Source organism: Balaenoptera physalus (genome assembly GCF_965194825.1).
Source record: "Balaenoptera physalus genome assembly, chromosome: 7".
Lineage (NCBI taxonomy): Eukaryota > Metazoa > Chordata > Mammalia > Artiodactyla > Balaenopteridae > Balaenoptera > Balaenoptera physalus.
The window spans coordinates 111,708,992-111,730,189 of record NC_138886.1 but is presented as its reverse complement, the minus strand read 5'-3'; the positions used below and the strand labels follow the sequence as shown (position 1 = coordinate 111,730,189).

General features: G+C 43.7%; 1 protein-coding gene and 1 long non-coding RNA gene across 8 annotated transcripts in view; both read left to right on the top strand.

Moving 5' to 3' along the window:
* Positions 1-21,198, top strand: part of LOC309664125 — a 764,383-nt gene that overhangs the window by 263,202 nt on the left and 479,983 nt on the right. The gene's annotated exons all lie outside the window — the stretch shown is intronic.
* The window catches only part of ADRA1A (adrenoceptor alpha 1A), a 99,283-nt gene that overhangs the window by 24,465 nt on the left and 53,620 nt on the right, over positions 1-21,198 (top strand). Inside the window, exon 2 of one of the 7 annotated variants that reach the window (XM_082468972.1) lies at positions 7,588-13,094. The exons of the other annotated variants lie outside the window; for them this stretch is intronic. Within the exon in view, the coding sequence (XP_082325098.1) occupies positions 7,588-7,670 (83 nt within the window). The 3' untranslated portion in view covers positions 7,671-13,094. Of the gene's footprint in view, positions 1-7,587; positions 13,095-21,198 lie in introns of those variants that run through there. 7 annotated transcript variants of the gene reach the window in all.

Genomic DNA, 21,198 nt, shown 5'->3' with positions numbered 1-21,198 from the left:
CAAAGACTTATCCCTATCCTTCCTTCCAAGAGTTTTTAGTTTTAGCTCTAACCATTAGCCTTTGATCCATTTTGAATTAATTTTTATGTGTGGTGTGAGGTAAGGTTCCAACTTCATTCTTTTGCATGTGGAAATCCAGTTGTTCAAGCACTACATGTTGAAGAGACTATCTTTTCCTTCACTGAGTGATCTTGGCATCCTTGTAGAAATTCAATTGACTATAGATATATGGGTCATTTCTGGACTTTCTTTTCCATATTCCATACGTCTATTAATCTTATGCCAGTACCACACTGTTTTGATTACTGTAGCTTTGTAGTAGTTTTGAGATTGCTACCCAGTATTTTTTACATTTCCTAAAGCTTGATGGAAGCTTTAAAAAATATTACCTCTTTTTAAAAAAATATTAATACTACATAAAATAGTGCATGATTCCTTTGGAATTCCTAAATTCAAAATTTCCAAAGATGGAAAGTTCTAGCTTACTAATTTGGGTCTAAAAAGTTCTAGATTACTAATTTGGAGCTAATGAGAACTCATTTGGCAGTGAACCTAACCTGAACTCACATGAATCTGTAGATTCTATGAGATCTATGAGAATATAGATTTCAGAATATAGAGATTATAGAATATAAAATCTATATTTTAAATAAATTTTATATAATATTTATATTTTATCTAGATTTTTTTTGAATTATATCTGGATCCACATTCACCAATACTCTTTTTTTTTAAAATAAATTTATTTATTTATTTGTTTTTATTTTTGGCTGTATTGGATCTTCATTGCAGTGCGCAGGCTTCTCATTGCAGTGGCTTCTCTTGTTGTGGAGCACAGGCTCTAGGCGCGAGGGCCTCAGTAGTTGTGGCACACGGGCTCAGTTGCTCCGCGGCATGTGGGATCCTCCCAGCCCAGGGCTTGAACCCGTGTCCCCTGCATTGGCAGGTGGATTCTTAACCACTGCGCCACTAGGGAAGCCCCTCTAGATTTTTTAATTCACACATCAAGTTGCAAAAAGATGCATGTGTTTGATTGTGGGGTACCCCTGCCTCTCTGATGGTCTTATTCAATGTATAGTATGTGATCCGTATTACTTTTATAAAATCTGAAACATCCTGGGTTCCAAAACATATCTGGATCCAAAAGAAAAGGAATGGTGGACCTGTGTCATTCTATTAGGGCAATACTGGTTATCTCATGATGCTCAAAACTCTGACGATTTTCTATCCTTGAGCAGAAAAACAGGAGGAGAAACAATCACAATGTGTTTTCTGTAACTAACATCTATGGCACTATGATCTGTGTTAGTCAGTGTTTACCTACTCTATCTCATTTAAAATTTTTCAAAACACAGGTTCTGTTGGGAAAAATAAGAAAGTGATCCTTGGTAGTCAAAAAAGTTTGGAGTCGTTTTTCTGAGCCTCTTTTTATACAGCAAAAGAAACTGAAAAGGAAAGCTCTGCCATGAATTCAAGGTCCTGCTTAGCTCCCGTGGGTGGCAAACCAAAGGAAGTTTTCTCCTGATGTCTGGTCTGGCTCCTGTGTGGGGACTGCTCCTTTCCCTTTTATAGTTCTCCTCTGTATCATCACTCCTGAGAGGCAGCAGACCTGCCCAGATACCCCCTCACCTCATCATGGGCTATTTGTGATTTCTAGATTATTCTCCTCCTTTTGACTAGTTTACAGAGTCTGGAATTTTCCACTTTTATGAGGTTTTTTTGGTTTAAACATTGCCCTTCTGGAACATCCTTTAAAATGAAAAATGCCTTGGCCATCCATGAGGTGCATTCATTCTTCCTCTGGTACATCCAATCCTATATCCTTAGCCCATTATTCAAGTATTATTTTCCTTAACTCCACAGTTGCCCTATAAAGTTGTGAGGAGGTGTTTTTATCCTTGTCTTACCTGCCCAAGAAATGAGACTCATTGGTGTTAAAGAGTTTAACCAGTGCCACCAAGCCAGTAACAGAAGGTCCGTCATGATTTTTCCTCTATGGTGTGTTAACTTCCTCAATAGAACCATGTCGATCATATGGCAAACAAGGCATTAGCCTTGGCCATCATCTCCGGGAGAAAACAGAAAACCCTGCACTATCTACCCTGACCCTGTCATGATTAGCGCGTATAATTTCCTGGATGAAGGGGAAAAGTAGTTATATGAAAGGAATTGAAGCTGGAAGAAGCCAGGACAAGGAGAGGGATAAGCAGAAAATGAGAGGGAGCAGGGAGTAAATTATTAACCATGTGAGTCTAATGTTCGCTGAGTTCTCAGATGTTTTCGTGTCCAGGTCTTCTCCTGAACTTGCTGATTAATCAGAAGTGTTTACAGAGCGCCCAGCGTCTGCTATGTGCTCAGTTCTAAGTCTGATGGAGGGTACTGGAGAAGGTGACCCACTGCCTTCAAGTCTAACTGGGAAGAAAAGGATGACACCCAAGAAACAATAGTTATCAGGACAAGCTCTAGGATTCAGAGGCAAGATAGGTCAGGCAGGGATTAGACAGTCATGGAAAATCTCTGTGGAGGGAAAGAGTCTTCAATTGGGTGTTGAAAGGTAAGATTTGAAAAGGCAAGCTCCAAGGCAGAAGTGAACATGGCATGTTTGTGCGCTAGTGAGCTCATCCCCCTGGGGAGGGTGGCTGAGCATGTGTGTGTGTGTGTGTATGTAAGCACGCACATGCAAGGGACAGCCATCGAAGACAACATTGACCAGGTTTGGTGGACGCCATTCTCCTGCGTGTCTTACTGAAAACCAGACAAGGATTTTGGCCTTGAACTAAGAAAAACTGGGGAGCCACTGTGGGTAGAGAGCAGGGAGGTGACATGGTGGACAAGTGTTAGAATGAGATGAGATCAGCAGTGGGGGCAAGACCCAGGCTGACTGTCTGTGTTTGAATGAGAACCTGAACAGGGGTGAGGCCATGAGGCACAGAGAATAGGGATATTTCCAGGTAGAATCTATGGGAATCAGAGGCTGCATGTGAAGAATCAGAGTGGGATAAACAAAACGTAGCATTTGTGCTTTGAGTGCAGAGTGGGGTTGTAGTGCCAAGGACAGTGACGCTGGGAGGATGAATATCTTCTGCAAGGCCTTCAGTTTTGACCACGTTCAGCCTGAAATCATGGTGTTTAAGTGAAACTATCAAGAGCTGTGCTGTTCAATACAGTAAACTCTAGCCACATGTGGTGCATTGAAGTTAAATTAAAATTCATTGACTTCAGATAACATTAAAAACTTAGTTCTTGTAAAAACACATGTAACATCTTTCCCATGTGGTTCCACTCTAAATCCCATTTCATACATCCCCTCTCCCCTAAATTTCTCAGTGCTTTGGAAATACCCCATACCAGATATAAATGCCATGTCAGCTGCAAACACAGTTCCATAAAAATAAAATAAAAATAAAAACTTAGTTCCTCATTCAGGCTCACACATTTCAAGGACTCATTAGTGACATATGGCTAACGGCTACCATATTGGACAGTTGCACGTATAGACCAATTTCTATCATCTCAGGATGTTCAGTTGCACTGGACTGATCTAGACATCAGTAGCAAATATCAGCATTTTGTGATGGGGTAGCTCCTGGGATGGGAATGGGAAAATGGTGATGATAATTCAGTGGGTCATCTCTCAAGGAGGAGGGCCTAGGGATGAATCTTAGGACATACATGCAGTTGAGAGAATGAGGCATAAGAAGAACAAACAAAAATTGCCCTAGGTTTTAGAAAAGTGGGAGACTCAGCATAGCATAACATCCTGGCAACAAAACAAGGAGAAAATGTCAGGAGGGCGTGGTGCCAATGTCAAATGCTGCAGAGACATCACGGAGAGAGAGAACCAGGAAAGAAATCGTGTTTAGTAATCTGAGGTCATTGGTGACCTATCAAACTCGATGACGGAGGGAGCGAGAGGTGTGATTAAATAGGAATGTCACCCGCTGTCTCTGAGACCGGGGTAGGATTTCGGGGACTAGGAACAGTTTCACGAGAGTGGTGGGACCAGGACTTGGTAAGGAGGATGTGGAGGAAGAAAATAAAGGTGGGGAGCAGAGCCAGCAGCTGGGAGAAGGGAAAGGAAGGAAGAAGATGGAACTGTCACCACCAAGGGCGTCACAGTCAAGTATTCTTTCTTTCCCCAAGAAAAGGAAGATGGATACAAAAGAGAGACTCTTCAGGGATTGGTTCAGAGGATTAGAAGAAGAAGGTACCTGTGAAAACCAGACACCTTTACTGCTGGGATGGAATGAGAAAGGGGGCATGAGGAGAGGGGTTAGACTTTGGGGGGCCCAGGGGATGGGGGAGCAGGGGAGCTGTGGGTGGGCTTATGGCCGTTGTTCTCTGAGATCAGAAGAGTTGCATGAAGCCGGGGAATTGCTCAGTTTGGTCTCGCTCTCCTGTCTTCCCCACTTCCCTTCCACTGGATTCTTCCTTCAGATCGATTTAATTCTGACTTTTTTTTCTAATGCATTAGACCTTAACATTTATGCATAGTATTACTCCCTAGCTTTCTAGATTTCTCTAAAACTGTTGCAACTCTACATGTACACTTATTATTTGTCCATGTCAGTGTCATCTGTTTTATAAACTTTATGTATGTATTTATTTATTTATTTTTGGCAGAGTTGGGTCTTTGTTGCTGCACGCAGGCTTTCTCTAGCTGTGGTGAGCAGGGGCTACTCTTCGTTGCGGTGCGCGGGCTTCTCATTGTGGTTGCTTCTCTTGTTGCGGAGCACGGGCTCTAGACGCGGGCTCAGTAGTTGTGGCTTGTGGGCTCTAGAGCACAGGCTCAGTAGTTGTGGCGCACGGGCTTAGTTGCTTCGCGGCATGTGGGATCTTCCTAGATCAGGGTTCGAACCTGTGTCCCCTGCATTGGCAGGCGGATTCTTAACCACTGTGCCACCAGGGAAGCCCGTGTCATCTGTTTTAGATTGTAAGGACAAGAACGGGCTCAGTTTAACTTGAGCTGCACAGGGCTCATCACACTACTATGAACATAGGGGCAATTAATTCAATACTATTTAATTATAAAAATCAGTAGTTACACTCGTGTTTGAAGAGCTGCTTTTAAAAATAGATGTATACAGTTGAATACGTGTGCATGCGTGCGTGCATATGTGTTGGCAACTCCATTGGCCAGACAAAGATCATTTGTCCTCGTTGCCATTAGGGTAAACAGTTGTTAGAGACTGATTTAATTTTGGATTTTAGTTTATTGTGGACTGATAGTGAATGCTTTATGTGCATTATTTCATTGAATCCTTGCAAACGTTTGGAGTAATAGGTACTCTGGTTCTCATTTCAGAGATGAGGAAGTTGTGGCAGAGACTGGTTAAGTAACTTTCCCAGGTTCATGCAACAAGTACAAGCGGCAGAGTAGGTATTGGAACATGATTCTCTCTGGCGCCCAACCTCGTGCCCTAATGTCCTCTGTGTTCTCAGGCTAGTGTGCTTAAGCGACCAGTCTATTCCTGCTATCATGACCATGTTGACCACAACTGTGATCATGCCCACATAAGGATGTGTCTCTGCTCTCTAGAGCCGTAATTCTCCTCTTGTTACTGAGAGGTGGAAAAATGGCTATGGGGAAATAACACAAATAACACCTCCTGGTGTCAACACAGCCTCCATGGGGGACAAAATGCTTAGCAACTCTTTTCAAAGTATCCAAGACAAAACTTGACCTTTACACAGTTTCTCCATTTAGAGTTAAATTTGTTTTAACAAGTATGGTTTGAATAAATCAAGACCTCCTGTTTTAGCCATTTAACTGGGAAGGTAATATTTTCAATATGATTTAAAATTTTTCTGTTGCCAAAGTCCGCAGGGCAAGGGGAAAAAAAGGAATGCTCAAGTTCAGGATAAAAAGAAACTTCCCAGGAAGTGCGCTGATACAAACCATAGCTGTGGTCATCCTAAATATCACTTTTACTTTCCAAAGTAAAGTTGGGGGTTTCCATGGGAACTGCTTTTACCCCAGCTGGTTTGCATCATGTTTTCTGTATAGATGTCAGTGGAGCAGAACGGAGCTGTCACAAATTTCAGGTGTCAATATCAGACAGGTCTCCTGGGACAAACACCAGAGAGAAGAATATTGCATGCACACCCTCTCCACCCAACCACTGCCTCCCCACACCCTTGTACCTTGCTGCTGTGCTGACCAAGTGCCCAGAGCTCCCCAGGGTCAGCCGTCCTCTCAAAGACAAACGATCAGCTGCGTCCAACTGTGACTTCTCTCTCTATCTAACTGTGTTCATTGGATGGGAGTTAGAGCCACACGCTTTGATTTACCAATGTTGCATCTGTCAGTACTCTTGGGCAATCGTGTTTCATAATGGTTAGAACGTGGATTCGATAGTCCAGGCCAATTGCAAACAGGAGAAATTGCATCCTGCCCTCCTGTGATTCACCCCAGCTTCCAGAGAAAAGTGATTTCCCAAGGTCACTACAAAGCTCGGTACAAAGATGTCTTGTATGGAGAACATATGGCATGACAGTGCAAAAGAAATTGTACCGAGGGTCAGGAATGTCTTTCCTGTTCCCACCCTTGAACCTGGCAGAAGAGCCTGCCTCTGAGAACTTCCCTCCAGTCATGGGAGAATCATAGGAACAGCGAATGCCTCTCCTCTTCCCCATGCCCTTCTCACCACCCTCATCCCACGCCCTGCTCCTATTTTCTAGGCAGAGCGAAGGAACCAAGGAAGAAATGTGCCTCCTTCCACCAAATCATTTCCATTGCTTAAAATAAATCCCAGCTTTCCTCTTCTGGGAAGCCACCCCAGAGTGGACTAGAATCTCAAAATATCTTTTTATTTACTTTATGCAAGAAACATATTGAGAGCCTACTGGGTGGCAGATGCAAGCAGACCCTGACTTCAAGGTGGAGACCTAAGTAACTGAGCCCAGTAAAGGGCTGTGATTATTACACAGGTACCGTTGGAAGAGGTTCCTTTTCCAGTTTGGGGGCAGCGTGTCAAAAAGGCTTCATAAGAGAAGTGACTTGATGAGTATGATCTTTTCAATGTAATTAGCATGCACATTTCATCATTAAAATGTAGATTTTAAATACACACATCTGCATGCAAGTCTGTCTCGGTATCTCCTTAGATTACAAAAATCTTCAGCATGAAAACCTGGTTTTTATTACTGTGGGTTAAAGAACTGACATACCTAGAATAGAGCTGAGGACATAGTGAGAGTCATTGTGGCCTTGACTCTGCCTTCAGAACTGAGGGGACAGATTGGAGAATCTGCAGGCAGTTTATGTGAAGGGGTGGCCGGCTAGACAGCTGCGTGTGTAGTGTCCAGCTGGGAAATGGATTGACAGCTAAGCCCCAGATCTACAGAAAACGGGACATGCATACACTACTCTTATTTTCTACCACTTCTTTTTATTTTCTACCATTTCTTTAAAAGTAATGGCACCTGCATTTTAACCATGATTTTGAACTTTTGAATTACCTTGGTTCAGAAGCATGACTTTTAAAGGTTCACACTTGCTACTATGTGGCTCTGGGAAGGTTCCTTCTCCCCTGGCCTCAATTCTTTTTTTTTTTAATATACTTATTTATTGTTTTTATGTTTTAGCCGCACTGTGTGGCCTGCGAGATCTTAGCTCCCCAACCAGGGATCGAACCCGTACCCCCTGCATTGGGAGCACAGAGTCTTAACCACTGGACGACCAGGGAAGTCCATCTTTTTTTTTAATTAATTAGTTTATTTTTATTGGAGTATAGTTGATTGACAATGTTGCGTTAGTTTCAGATGTACAGCAAAGTGATTCAGTTATACATACATATATATCTTTTTTTTTCAGATTCTTTTCCCTTATAGGTTATTACAAAATACTGAGTATATTTCCCTGTGCTATACAGTAGGTCCTTGTTGGTTATCTATTTTATATATGGTAGTGTGTATCTGTTAATCCCAAACTCCTAATTTATCCCTCCCCCCACCTTTCCCCTTTGGTAACCATAAGTTTGTTTTCTATGTCTGTAGACCTGAATTCTTCACCAGAAGAATGATGGGCCTGGTTTAGGTGATGTCTCTTAAGCTCTGTATTATATTCTACAGGTCTCACCTAAATCTTTCTTAATCAGCTTTGAATCCTCATGTCCAATGCACAGTAGTAAGTACTGAATAAATATTTGTTGAGTTAAAAAGAGACTCAAAGTCAGTTCTACATGAGATGATAAAACAAGTCTTAATGTAGAGTTCAGAGATCCTGTGCCATATTGTATATAAATAGCAGAACCAAGAGTCTGGGTTTTCTCCCTGTCACAGAGACTTGGTGGTGACTTGGCTCTTTAAGTTGGTCCAACTTGAATCTTCAGATGTAGATTCAGGCAAAGACTGGCCCGAGCCTCGTGTTGTTAAATATTTAAATTTAAAAGAAAAAAAATTCAATTATCCAAAACGCTTATATGTGATCTTGTAAACTAAAAAGGTCTCTAAGTTTTCTTTTGGTGCCAGAAAAGTAAACACAGTGTGAAACATCTGTATGATCGAAAGCCTGTTCTGGTTTGTGCTTGGTTACTTGGCTTAACTACATAGCCCTGAGAAACAGGAGTCTTGTGATCAGTGTCTACAGCCAACTGGAACAACTCAAGCAAAAAAAAATAAAAAGAAGAAAAAAATCTGAATTGTCCTAATTGTATGTTGTAGTGCTTCCAGTAACTTAAAGACAATTCTATTTCCCTGTCCTGAGTTGCCTTGTGAGAGAATAAGGTGTTAGGACAGGAATCAAAGCCAGAAAAGGTGGAAACACTAAGCCATAGATGATGCACCTTCTCCTTGTGTGTTAGATCATTGGGGTGGGTGTCAGAAGAGCCACTGCAAATAAAGCATCCCCGCTGTTGACTTGGATCAGCCTTCCAGCTATCCATTTGAGCACCAATGGCTAGTGCAGACTTCGATGCAACTCTTACTGCTTCTCCTTTTGACTGTGTAGTTTCCTGTAGATTCCACACTCCACCTGAAGCTATTTTAATACTATAGAATCTGTGTGAGACCAAAATAAATCAAAAATCTTTCAGAAAGGTCTTTTGGAAAAGATGGCAGGCAGATGCCTGGTAGAGGAAGTGAACTCTACCTGCTTTTTTCTTTCTATTTACAAAGACAAGTATTTTCCAGCACTTACGTGCTAAGCCATTTCCATATACCTTTGTTTGATAATTGTTGTTCTATTAGGCCCATTACCCATTAAGGAGTGGCAGGGTTGGGTTTCAAACCAGGACCCTCTGACTCTGGAACCAAGGCCTTGCCCCTGCACTGCCCTGCCTTCCAGAGCTGGTCATTTGCTTCCCTGCAGCTCTTTTGGGCTGCATTTAACCACACGAAGCCTGAGGTGACCTGAGCGTTCACCTTTGCTATCCCCCACGCCAAACACCATTGCTGGCACCTCCTGCAGAAGACAGAGAAAAGCATCCCCTTTTGAATAATGAGCAGAGATTTTGTTTGCAATTTCCGAGATTCCTTTGTAGTTTAATTTGCAAATTTGGCATACAAGAGGCTACTTACTTGCTGTTACATAAAGTACCTGCAGGTAGGAAAAACAGCTAGGAAGTGAGCATAGCCTCTTTAGCTCTGGCCACGGAGCCCAAATAATTTGCTGTGCTTCTCGAAGAGTTTAATGAGAGTTTTTAGTTTTTAGTGCCATTGCTGCAGTTTGATTTTGCTATTGTGTTTGAGAACCATGGCTCATTTGAAATGTGTTTCCTAGCACAGTGTTGCAGTATGAGAACAGTATCATTAGCCCTAGGGCTCTGGACGATTTGGTGGGCTTTCTCTTCGAGGATATGGGGTCAAGAAAGGTGGAGAGGGACTTCTGTAGTGTGAGTACTAAACATGCTCTGTGGCCCAGGGCCGTGAGATTAGACTCGTTGCGTAGACCAGTAACCAGGTCACTGCCACGTGTGTGGCTCCTTTAAGGCGTGGGCAGATCTCGGGATCATGAATCAGAGCATTTCAGGTGAGTGAATATAGCTTCCTCACTAACCGCTTTGGCCGCGTCACTAAATATCTCTGCCAGGATCTGAATTTCTTGCCTGACAAATGGGGTTTGTTTAAAAGCTGCCTCAATTACCTCAGAATAATGTTTCTGGAGAGTCATCTGAGGGAGAAGATTTGAGTGCTATAAAAAGTTGTGTTATACAAATATAAGATTGTCTTGTTACACAGACCGCAGGGCGTGAAAAATCCTTGTCTAAAGTGGTAGCCAGTTTGGTGGTGACGAGGTTTAGAATGTGCAGTCTGTGGACCGGGTGCCTGGCCAGGTATGGTTGTCACTGGTCTATGAAGAGAGTATTTAGAAGACATTTATAGCAAGATGACAGAAATTTTATGTCTGTTGAGTATAATAATAAAAATAGGAGCTTGTATTTGCTCGGTCTTTAAGGTATTTTTCTCCTTTTTTGTAATTTATTTTTCTTACATTTAAAAAAAGGACTGGTACATGTTATATTTGGAAAAAACCGGCCCTTCACACAGATTTGAGAAACCGTAGTATGTGGGGCATCAGAAATCCAGAAGACAAGTGAAAAATTACAATGAGGGTTGCATGTTTTACCTATCCCTTAAGAGGCTGACAGGAAGTGGAAAATGTAAGAGTTTGTTCCAGCTGGATGGGTCACTTCTCTCGAAGATGTCTGGTGTCTTGTAAACACAACCAGGGGACATGGTCTAATGTCCCAACCTCGGAGTCTGACCCGGTATCGTCAAAAGGAATAAAGGCCCAAAGTGTAGGGCCGCAAGCGCTTTTCCTAAGGTGGTGTCGAGGACCACAGGGCCAATGGGTCGTGGGTGGAGGTAGCCAGGAGAAGAAATCCCATCCACAGGAGGCCACGGTCAGCTGAGGAAGGAGAGAATGCTAATTTCCATGTCCGGACCATCAGAAGTGGCTAAATGATCAGCAGACAGCCTACTTTCCATTTTGGTATTGATATTTATAAATTGATGCACAGTTGACCCTTGACCAACAGGGCTCTGAACTGCACAGGTCCACTTATATGCAGATTTTTAAAAATAAGTACCTCCTACATACTACACGATCAGAAGCTGATTAAATCTGCAGATGCCAACCGCGTGCAGAGAGCCAACTGCAAAGTTATTCACGGATTTTTCCGCTGCGTGGGCACTGACACCCCTAACCTCCATGTTGTTTGACAGTCAACTGTAACTTTGAAATATATTTTAATATCGAATAGGACAATCCTCATCTGATTTTGGCTTTTCCTCCGTATTTATTCTTCCAGATGAAATTTAGAATTGCCGAGTTCTAAATAAACTCTAATTTGGAATTCTGTTAACTTGTATATTAAAATGAATGAAAGTGATATTTTCACAATATAAAGACTCCCCATCCAAGCATGTATCATTTCATTCAAGTCAGTTTAATTTTTGTAGCTTTCCCTTTGTTTATTCTATATATTTCCTGTATATAAGTATACCCCTAGGTATTTTAGATTTTTTTTGTTACTGTGAATGGAATCTTGACCCCATTACATTCTAATTCTAATGATGCTGGTAGATAAGAAAGCTATAGATTTTAATATACTTTAGGTTTAACCAGTCACCTTCCTGCTCTCTTATTACGGTTCTAGTAATTTTTTAGCTAATTCTTTGGGGTTACCCAGGTATACGAAAATCATCTGCACTTACTGTGGTCCTCTTTTCCAATATATATAATTCACCCTTTTCTTGGCTAATTGCATTAGCTATTATTTCTAGAACAATGTTAAATAAATGAAGATATCCTGTTGGGACGATAGGCTTTCTTTCTTACCAGCAGAAACATGGAACTTTAAAGCTCTGTGTCAGCCTCCTCTTCCTCTCCCTTGTTTCTCAAACACTTGCTGATAGGAGTAAAATCTCATTCAGATGACTGTGAAAGGCAATCTTTGGAGAAATATGCAAGTTGAGTGCTTTCTCTTGGCTTTGACTTAATAATATGGGGCAAGAAGGAGAAGGTGGGATTGAAGGACTGATTCTAGTTTAATTATGAGGTTCCTACGTTTTATAGCATCTTAATTAGTCTCAAGAGAGTGCTTACCTGAGTCACTGCGGGGCTCCCTAGTGCGGGCTGGGTCAGGGCAATTGCTCCAATTTTACAGCACCCTATATAGCTCTGCCTTTCAGGGAGACAGTGGGGGTCCTTCTGAGGTCTTTACTTTGCATTTCGTACTTGACTTTAGTTCAAACCCGTATTCAAGGTACCCACCCCTGACAAGCAAAAGGAAGATAAAATTTATCCCTTGGTTCTATTTCCAACCCATTCAAAAATAGAAGGCAGGCAGAGTTCTCAGGAGTGGAAGTTGGCTCAGCTGGGAGACTGGGCGCCTGGTTTCCACTCTGACAAGGTCAGGGGAAATCACCAGAACTGCCCAGGCTGGGCATCTCCTCTGTTTCCCCTCGATATGGAGTCTGGTTAGGCTTCAGAATTGTCAGCGTTCGAAGTACAAGGTAAATGTGAAAATCAAAGAGGCTGCTCTTTTCTTCTGCTTACGCTTTTCCTTTATATATCTGCACAGACACTATATCTGTGGTTTCTCAAATACACATACATGTGGTCATATCCCGTGCAGTGGATGCTGTGCTGGACCATCGGGTCCCTTGCCTCCGGGACCGAAGCAGTCATCCTCTCGGAGCTGGAAGTGCTGATGGCCCACAGTTCACAGTTCCGTCTCACCTCTGCTGGTGGGAGAGCTGCCCCCTCTCTGGGAGCAGCCCACGTCCAATGACAGTCTTCGTCCTAATTCAGGGCAACTGTCCAGAGCTCTCCCAGCTCCCTTGGGATTGGCTTCACTGCCCTACAGGTGTGACCCCGAGGGCACATCCCATAAACCCCCTGCACGCAAACCTCCATCTCAGAGTCAACTTCCCAAGGAGTGGAGTCTACCGCCCAGAGTCTGTACCTCAATCCATTTCCCTGACCTGTACAATCTGCTTGAATTTTTAGTGTCGTTCTTTTGATTTTTTTTTTTGCCAACTCCTCCCTTATGTGCACGGGTGCTTATGTACACAGGTGCTTTGGCTTCTAGGAGATAGATCCCTAAGGGGAGGATTGCTGGGTTAAAGGGTACGTGTGCTTTAAATTTTGAAAGACGTTGCTGGATAACCTTCTTAAGACTCGGGGACGTCGTTTCACCAGCAACGGAGGCCACTTCCCAGCTGCGTATGCTTCCCCCCTGAAGATCAAAGGGCTCATGTTCCCTCAGGACTTGCTTCAGGCCTTTGTCATTTCCCACTGCAGACCCAACCTTGTCTCTTCCCTGTTGGAAAGAAGGAGAGTTTGGTGAGGGAAAGACAAGGCTGACGGGCTTGAGAGAGTCCCGAGGCCTCCAGGTGACTCCTTCCTCTAAATGGATGGAAGACACAGCAGGCCCAAAAGGGTCCTTAGTTAGTCCCCTGTGAGTGGAATTGTGCTCTTCTGGTCCCTAAAAACAAGCAGGAAGAAAACTGGCATGTCGCTGGTGTACCCAGGCTGGACAGGGGGAAGACCGAGGTGAGTATTCTTAAACTGGGAAAAATCTATTTAGGATACTTGGGCGCAGAGGCACCTCCTCCCATGTCTAAGATGTTGGATGTGACCTGGCACCTCCATGACCTCTACACTGTTTCCAAAGTGGCCATGATCAGTGGTGGGGTATGGTGGGGGGCTTGTTGCCAGGCGGGTGTGTCTCTGCCTGGTCGGGCACTGGGCATAAAGCGTATCCCCTGGCTGGTCTTCATTGGCGCCTCCTGTCTTTCTGGTGTAGGAAACTGAGCTGACCCTATATGCTATTATTGTGACACGGGATCATTACCCCTAATAAGCATTTCATAACTCAATCTATTTTTGCCAATTGTTTTAAGTCTCTTTTATTAGCTATGTTAGGCATGCTGTTATCTTAATCTTCTTAACGTCCATGTGAGAGTTTGACAAGTCAGCAGGGGATCTTGCCTTAGCTGCCAAGGATTCATGATTAGGTTACAGCTCCAGCGACCCCGGCTCCGGCTCCGGAGCCTCGCTGCCCGCCCGCCTCCTGGCGGACGATTCATTTTCCCAGCATATTTCTTTATAAAAGACCTCCGTCTCCCGAAGTCCGGGAGGTAATGATGCGTCAGTGAGAACAAAGACCTTATGAAGACCAATGTCTTGGGCTTCATTCAAATAATTTAATCCTGTGAAAATAAGAGGAAAAAATGTGTGTGTGTGTTTGTGTGTGAGAGAGAGAGAGCGTGGGAGAGAGGGAAAGACCCCAACAAACTCCATCTGGAAGGCTATGCAGCAACCAGCTTCCAAGCTGCAGAATCAAATATATATATATATACATATGTGTGTGTGTGTATATATATATATATATTTAACTTAAAAAACTTTTTATAGAAGCATAGTATACCCATAGAAAAGTGCACCTAGGTGTCCAGCTTGATAAATCTTTACAAAGTGAGCACACCTGGGTATCCAGCACCCAGCTTAAGAATCAACATCACCAGAACCCCGAGGCCCCAGTGGCCCCCTTCCTCTCAGCCCAAGTGACTGCTCTCTCAACTTCTAACCTATAGATTCGTTTTGCCAGCCTTTGGCCTTCATCTAAATGGAATCACACAAGACATGGTATTTTAGACATTTGTGAGTTTTTCCCATGCGATCGAGGTCCTTTTAGTCTCATTATGCAGAATCCTATTTTAATCTTCTGAAAGGGTTAACACAAAGTCCAGAGGCAGTAGCTGACACCGTGGCAGAGCTTGAGCGATTCTTTTCCTAAGATCACTTCAGGGTAGGAAAATAATTGAGGTTTTGGCAGCTGAGATGACTGCGGGCAGAACAGCTATTTCTCAGTTAATTCCTTAAGTAAAGCGCCGTCTCTGCCAACTCTTGCTGTTAGGCACGCTCAGGAAGGTCCGACTCCGCTGTCCCTCCAGCCAAACCATCTTTGGTTTTTACCTGCTGTTAACTTTTCCCCTTTTTGAGTTGAAAGAATACTGTCCAGAGCCTCATCCTTTCATGGCCACTTCCCTGTGGTCCAGATGTGGGTCCCGATGACTAAGTTGGAGGTTCTGGAGACAGCAAAAGAAAGCAGGGCTTGGAACCGGGTCGACAGGAGTGAGACCGTAAGGCGCATCCTCATTTCACAGCCATGTTCCTCCAGGTCCTCCCCTTCCTTTAAAAGAAGGGTATCCGGGCTTCCCTGGTGGCGCAGTGGTTGAGAATCTGCCTGCCAATGCAGGGCACACGGGTTCGAGCCCTGGTCTGGGAAGATCCCACATGCCGCGGAGCAACTGGGCCCGTGAGCCACAACTACTACTGAGCCTGCGCGTCTGGAGCCTGTGCTCCGCAACAAGAGAGGCCGCGATAGTGAGAGGCCCGCGCATCGCGATGAGGAATGGCCCCCGGTTGCCGCAACTAGAGAAAGCCCTTGCACAGAAACGAAGACCCAACGCAGCCAAAAATAAATGTCATTAATTAATTAATTAATTAATTAATTAATTAAAAAAAAAAAAAAAAGCAGGGTATCCATGGCTGCCTCCAAGGATCAAGTGCAGGTGCAGATGCAATAGGCCATGAAGCATCTTCTGCTAACAGTGGACTTGGGCTTTGACCCAGCCTTCAGCTCCCCACCCCATGGGACCACTGGGCCCTGCCCAAAAGCAGCCGCTGGTGTCTGGGTGGCAGGTGCTAAAGTGGTGGTTCTTAAGCTTTGGTGAGGATAAGCATGACCTAGAAAGCTTTTTTTTTTTTTTTTTTTTTAATTAATTAATTTATTTTTGGCTGTGTTGGGTCTTCATTTCTGTGTGAGGGCTTTCTCTAGTTGCGGCGAGCGGGGGCCACTCTTAATCGCAGTGCGCGGGCCTCTCACTGTCGCGGCCTCTCTTGTTGCGGAGCACAGGCTCCAGGCGCGCAGGCTCAGTAGTTGTGGCTCACGGGCCCAGTTGCTCCGCGGCATGTGGGATCTTCCCAGACCAGGGCTCGAACCCGTGTCCCCTGCATTGGCAGGCAGATTCTCAACCACTGCGCCACCAGGGAAGCCCTAGAAAGCTTTTTAAATGTGCAGATTCGCAGCCCCACTCCCAGATAGTCTGCCTCATGAGGGCTGGGCTGGGTCCTCGCGGTTCTGACACAAACAGTTGAATTGAGTCTATTAGACGTTTGTTCCCACACACCTTGTTCTCTTCAAGCTTTTGCCATTTCTTCTCCCTGCAATACCCAGTCCGCCTTCGTCTGCATTGAGGAACGCAGAGCCACTATTTCCCTAATGAATCTGCCTCAGCTCAGCTTGCCTGCATCTTAGATGAGGGTTTTCAGTATTTCCTCTGAAGACCATTACCAGGAGTACGTGTTACGGAATTGCTTATCTTTTTCTAGGTTTCCATGTTCTGTAAGGTAGTCTTCTGAGCCCCGACACTAGCTGTTTGCCCACGTTCACAATAAACTCCAGATGCAGGCTCTGTATGCTCAGAAGTGGGATCAAAGATTACGTAGCTGCATTTCTTTGCTATGTGATTGAGCCTTTTATCCTTTTGCCTAGTGTTCCTTTGTTGTTGTTTTCTTTCTTCATTTATTGAATTGTCGTCTTTTCCTTGCCATTTTTTCTTATGGGTGAAATTTATAACATAATTTTAAGTGCCGATGAAAATTCCATTAAAAGTAAATTTATTAAAAATATGGGATGAATTGGAATCTTTGCAATATTGCTCTTTGCTTTAAGAGACATGCATATCTCTTCATTTTCTCATTTTCTTGGAATGTTCTGGAACTGTCTTGTCTTCCTGTAGCTTCCTTTTAATGGATACTACTGGTAGCCATTAGAATTTGCCTTGTTTTGTGGTCATTTTCTTGTCAGCCCTATATTTCCCCTCTTGTCACCTGGTCTTGAATCCAGCAGGGTTCATCCAGACCCTGGCTTTGCCAGCAAGTGAGGCAGGCAGGTTACCTGTGGCTCTACAGGTCGGGGTGGGTGATGGTTTGATCCCCGGCTCAGGTGGAAGCTGGAAGGCACCATGGTTCCTGCTGTGTTTCCCGGCTTCCAGCAATTGTTTGTGTACTGTGGCTCTGCTGTACTGAGATACAACGCTTCTGGCAAAATTATGTGCCAGACACCGTAAGCTTGACCTGAACTACCTCATGCGTACAGCCCTGTAGGTACTGTTATGATTCAAATTTAAAGGAAGAAACAGAAATGGAGGAATCCCATGATTAAGTGATGTGGCTTGTATGTGGCAAAGGCAGGACTGACATCAGGCCCTGGGTTCTAACCAAGGATGCCCTGCGTGTGGTTATGACGTGTCCCTAACAAATATCAATGCTCACTAGGCTACAGGCGTTTTCATTGTTTAGGTCAACTGACTCTTGGCCACTGACCACAAAGACTTGAAAGAATTGAAATGTACACCCCACAACTTCATTTATTAGAGAAGAGGTCTACAGGGAGCGTAGTCACTCTAAAACCAAGAGGATTTCATCGTACTGTGGTCATGCCAGTATCACAGAAACAAAAGATGCCTAAAGAAAGAAACACAGTCAGTCCTCAGCATCTCAGGCTTTAGCCCCCAGCCCTGCGTTCTGAAATCCTCCCTCCCTTCACCAGCAGCTGGGGCTGCTCTCTGGAGACGAGAAGCACGTTTATGTTAAGGTGTTAACGAGTGATGAAGGACTTGGGCGTTCACCCCTTCCAGGAGTACAGTGTTTTTATTTTAACAGGGATGGGACAGGGAAGAGGACCTAGCATTCTTGAGCTTTGTACCAAATCTCCTGGTCTCCCATGAGGTCTTGGAGGCTTTCGTAACCACACGCAAGTAGGAGGGATTTCGTTAGACTAATCTTCTTCCTCAACAAAAAAGTAAGGCAACCTGGTGGCAGGGAGACCCTGGATGGTTTTGTTTTGTTTTTGTTTTTGTTTTTGTTTTTTAAACTGAACAGCAAAATGAACTAAGTGGGTTTATTTCTTTAATTTTTATTTTATACTGGAGTATAGTTGATTAACAATGTTGTTAATTAACAATTGTTAATTAACAATGGTGTTGATTAACAATGTTTCAGGTGTACAGCAAAGTGATTCAGTTATACATATACATGTATCATTCTTTTTCAAATTCTTTTCCCATTTAGATTGTTACATAATATTGAGCAGAGTTCCCTGTGCTATACATTAGGTCCTTGTTGGTTGTCCATTTTAAATACAGCAGTGTGTACACGTCAATCCCAAACTCTGGGATGGTTTTTTAGTACTTGTAAAGCAACTGGTATTATGATTTGATTTTATAGATGAGAAAACGAAGTCTCAGAGAGATTAAATATGTGTCACATGTCACCCAGCTGGTGAGTGGCAGAGTGGAATTCAAATCCACATCTGTCTTATTCTAAAACCTTTTGGTTAAATCTCAACATTTTCCATAAACCAGCTTTGGCTGCAGGGAGACATGAAAACTGTGGCCACACAGTATCATCCTGTGGCAGTTCTTTGAAAACCCTAGCATTCTATAACTACGAGTTATCGTCATATTAAATCATAATGATAACGAAGTTAACATTTATGCAGTGCTTACCATGTGCCAGATTCGGTGTTAAGCACGAATCATCTCATTTCATCCTCACAGCAATACCATGAGAAAGATTCAAATCTTGAGCTCCATTTTCCAGATGAGGAAACAGAAGTTTACTGAGTCAAGGAAATTGTCCAATCGTGCACAGCTGCGTCATCAATAACACACAGAGCCCTAGCTCTGGACCAAGCACTGTGCAATGTGCTGGAGAGCTAGCAAGAGGCCTAAGACCCTACTGTCTGTCTGATGTGCACATATCATGTGGGCAGAGCAAGTCCCCACGAGCCGGTTGCCGAGGGCATGGGCGGACCAGCGCCGTGGAGGTTCAGACCAGGGAGAGATGACCACAGACTGGATAAGAACAGTACCTGGGAACCAGGATGCTCTGAAGGCCTCATGGGAGGTTTTAATTTCTTTAAAATCAGAATCAAAAAATAAGCTTTTAGGTCAAAGAAAATGTATTCATACATAATATATTCATCTTTATACCAACAGTCATAAAATATAATTTTTAATATTTTGTATGGAAGAAGAGCTATGAAAGTCGTAATGTGGCCCTACTGCCTCCTCCTGATGGCAGGTGACACCAAGGCCTTCGGGGTGGCAGAGCACAGATGGAAGGAGTCTACTGAAGAGCTTGCCTGCCACTCAGAACACCCAGCCACCAACTGGAAATAGATTCAAAAGATCATCTCGTGAGACAATCGTCTTAGTCAATTATTCTAACATTCCTCATTTCACTTCCTTGGGGAAAGTGAAGGTACTTACGGTTATGCGGTCTGAGGAAAGTCACAGAAGGAAGTCCAGCTTGAGCTGAGCCTTGGCAGACATGAAGTATTGGCTCAGCTGTAAGGCACCTTGTTTTCATTATCTTCGTGATGAGAGTAAGGTCAGTTTATAGGGTTGGCCATCTCCTGAGAAAGAAGAGGTGAAGACTGCATTGCACAGGGTGTGTTTCTGATACGACCAGTGGCCAGCTCAGTACCTGGAACACTGGGGGAATTCAAAAACATATGTTCTGTGTTGAATTGAACCCTAGCACCATGGAAAGCCGTCTCTGTGGCTCACCAAGTTCGTGCCCTCATGCAAACACCAGCGTGTGGAAGTTGGAAGTGGGTTTTCTGTTTGAAGCAGGTATCAAATAGGCAACCAGGTCTGTGCCTAGCATTGAACCAAGACACCCATGGAGGATACAAGAGTGATGGGAGATTTGCTCTCCTTCCTTCAGGATCATTAAATCAGGACAAGGAGTCTACGTTACACAACAGTACAATTTGTATATGATTATGAAGTACGCTTTGTGTTTTTCTAAAGAAGCAACAGGAGTTGTATGAGGGCTGAAGCAGCTAAGGAAGACTTTTTAAGGAGGTGGTACTTGACCTGGACTTAGAGAATAAATAAGACTTAAGTAGGAGGGATTAGGACATTTTGACAAGAATGGTTGACAGCTTGCAGGTGGGGTAAACACAGCCTTTGGGGGATGAGAGACCCAAGGCTGACCGGTGAGAAGGGCTTTTGATCTCCTTGCAGGTAAGGAAGTGGGGCTGACTTAGGAAATGAAGGAAATCCATCCTCCTCCTTGCTTGCCTTACACCTTTTGTAATGCAGCCCAACTCTCTGTCTTTGGTGTTAGATGGATGGATGGTTAAAAGCAGGAAGAGAGAAGAAAGGAAACAAAGGTACTGTTGGAAGTACCTCCCCCTCTCTCAGCACAGAAGTGGGCACCGAGGCCCTGGAAGGTCTGGCAAGCTCCAGGTGAGAGGTGTGGGTGCGGATGGCTTCTCTGAAGCATCGTTGTTTCATGCACTGCTTGAATTCAGAAAAAGCAAATGCTCACAGAATGGAGCTGGCACGTTTTTGTGATGATAAATCAGTTGCATGCTGTAAATCTGTTGGTAAGAACAATTACCAATGCAATCGAAATCTTATGTCCAGTTGGAAATGGAAGCCGCCGTCTTTCTGTAGATTAAGAAGCAAGCATACTCGTGGATCAGAGAGGCTTGCTGTTTTTTCCCCCAGAAATAGTGTTGGGCTCATTTAACGTGATTTCTACCTGTTCTCCTGCAATTAGTGTTTAAGTGACCATCTCTGGGTATTAGTCACTCCCAGGAAATGAAATGATGCTATGGTAATTGGCCATGTAGGTTTCTTCGCCTCCCTGGGGATTTCACTTGGCTCCGAGAGCATTTTTACATAGACCCTGTCTGCACTCTTTATTTAGCTAATTAGACGGCTTAAGGGAATGAGCTGGCATTGGGGTAGGAGGGAGGGAAGAGGAGGGGCAGCATATTGTAACAGGAAGATCACTTGATTGAAACAATATCTGGGTTCTAGTCCAAACTAATAAATCTTCTCTTCTATTATGTTCTTATCTTGGACAGCTGTGTTATATACATTATCTTGTTCAATCATCACAATAAACTTATGAAGCAGTATCACAACCCCCTTTACAGATGAGAAAAATAAAATTGCAGAGAAGCTGCCCTGACCAAGGTTTCCCAGCTGGAGTGTGGCAGAGATTGGAACTCGAATTGGCCTTAATTCCCAGGCTCTGCTGTCCATTATTAGTGTCCACTTACTAAATAAACCTCTGTCACCTGAAACAAGTCACTCCACCTTCCTGTCTTCCCTTTCTTTAACTGTTCATGATTCTGTGAAGATGCTGGCTCTCATGGA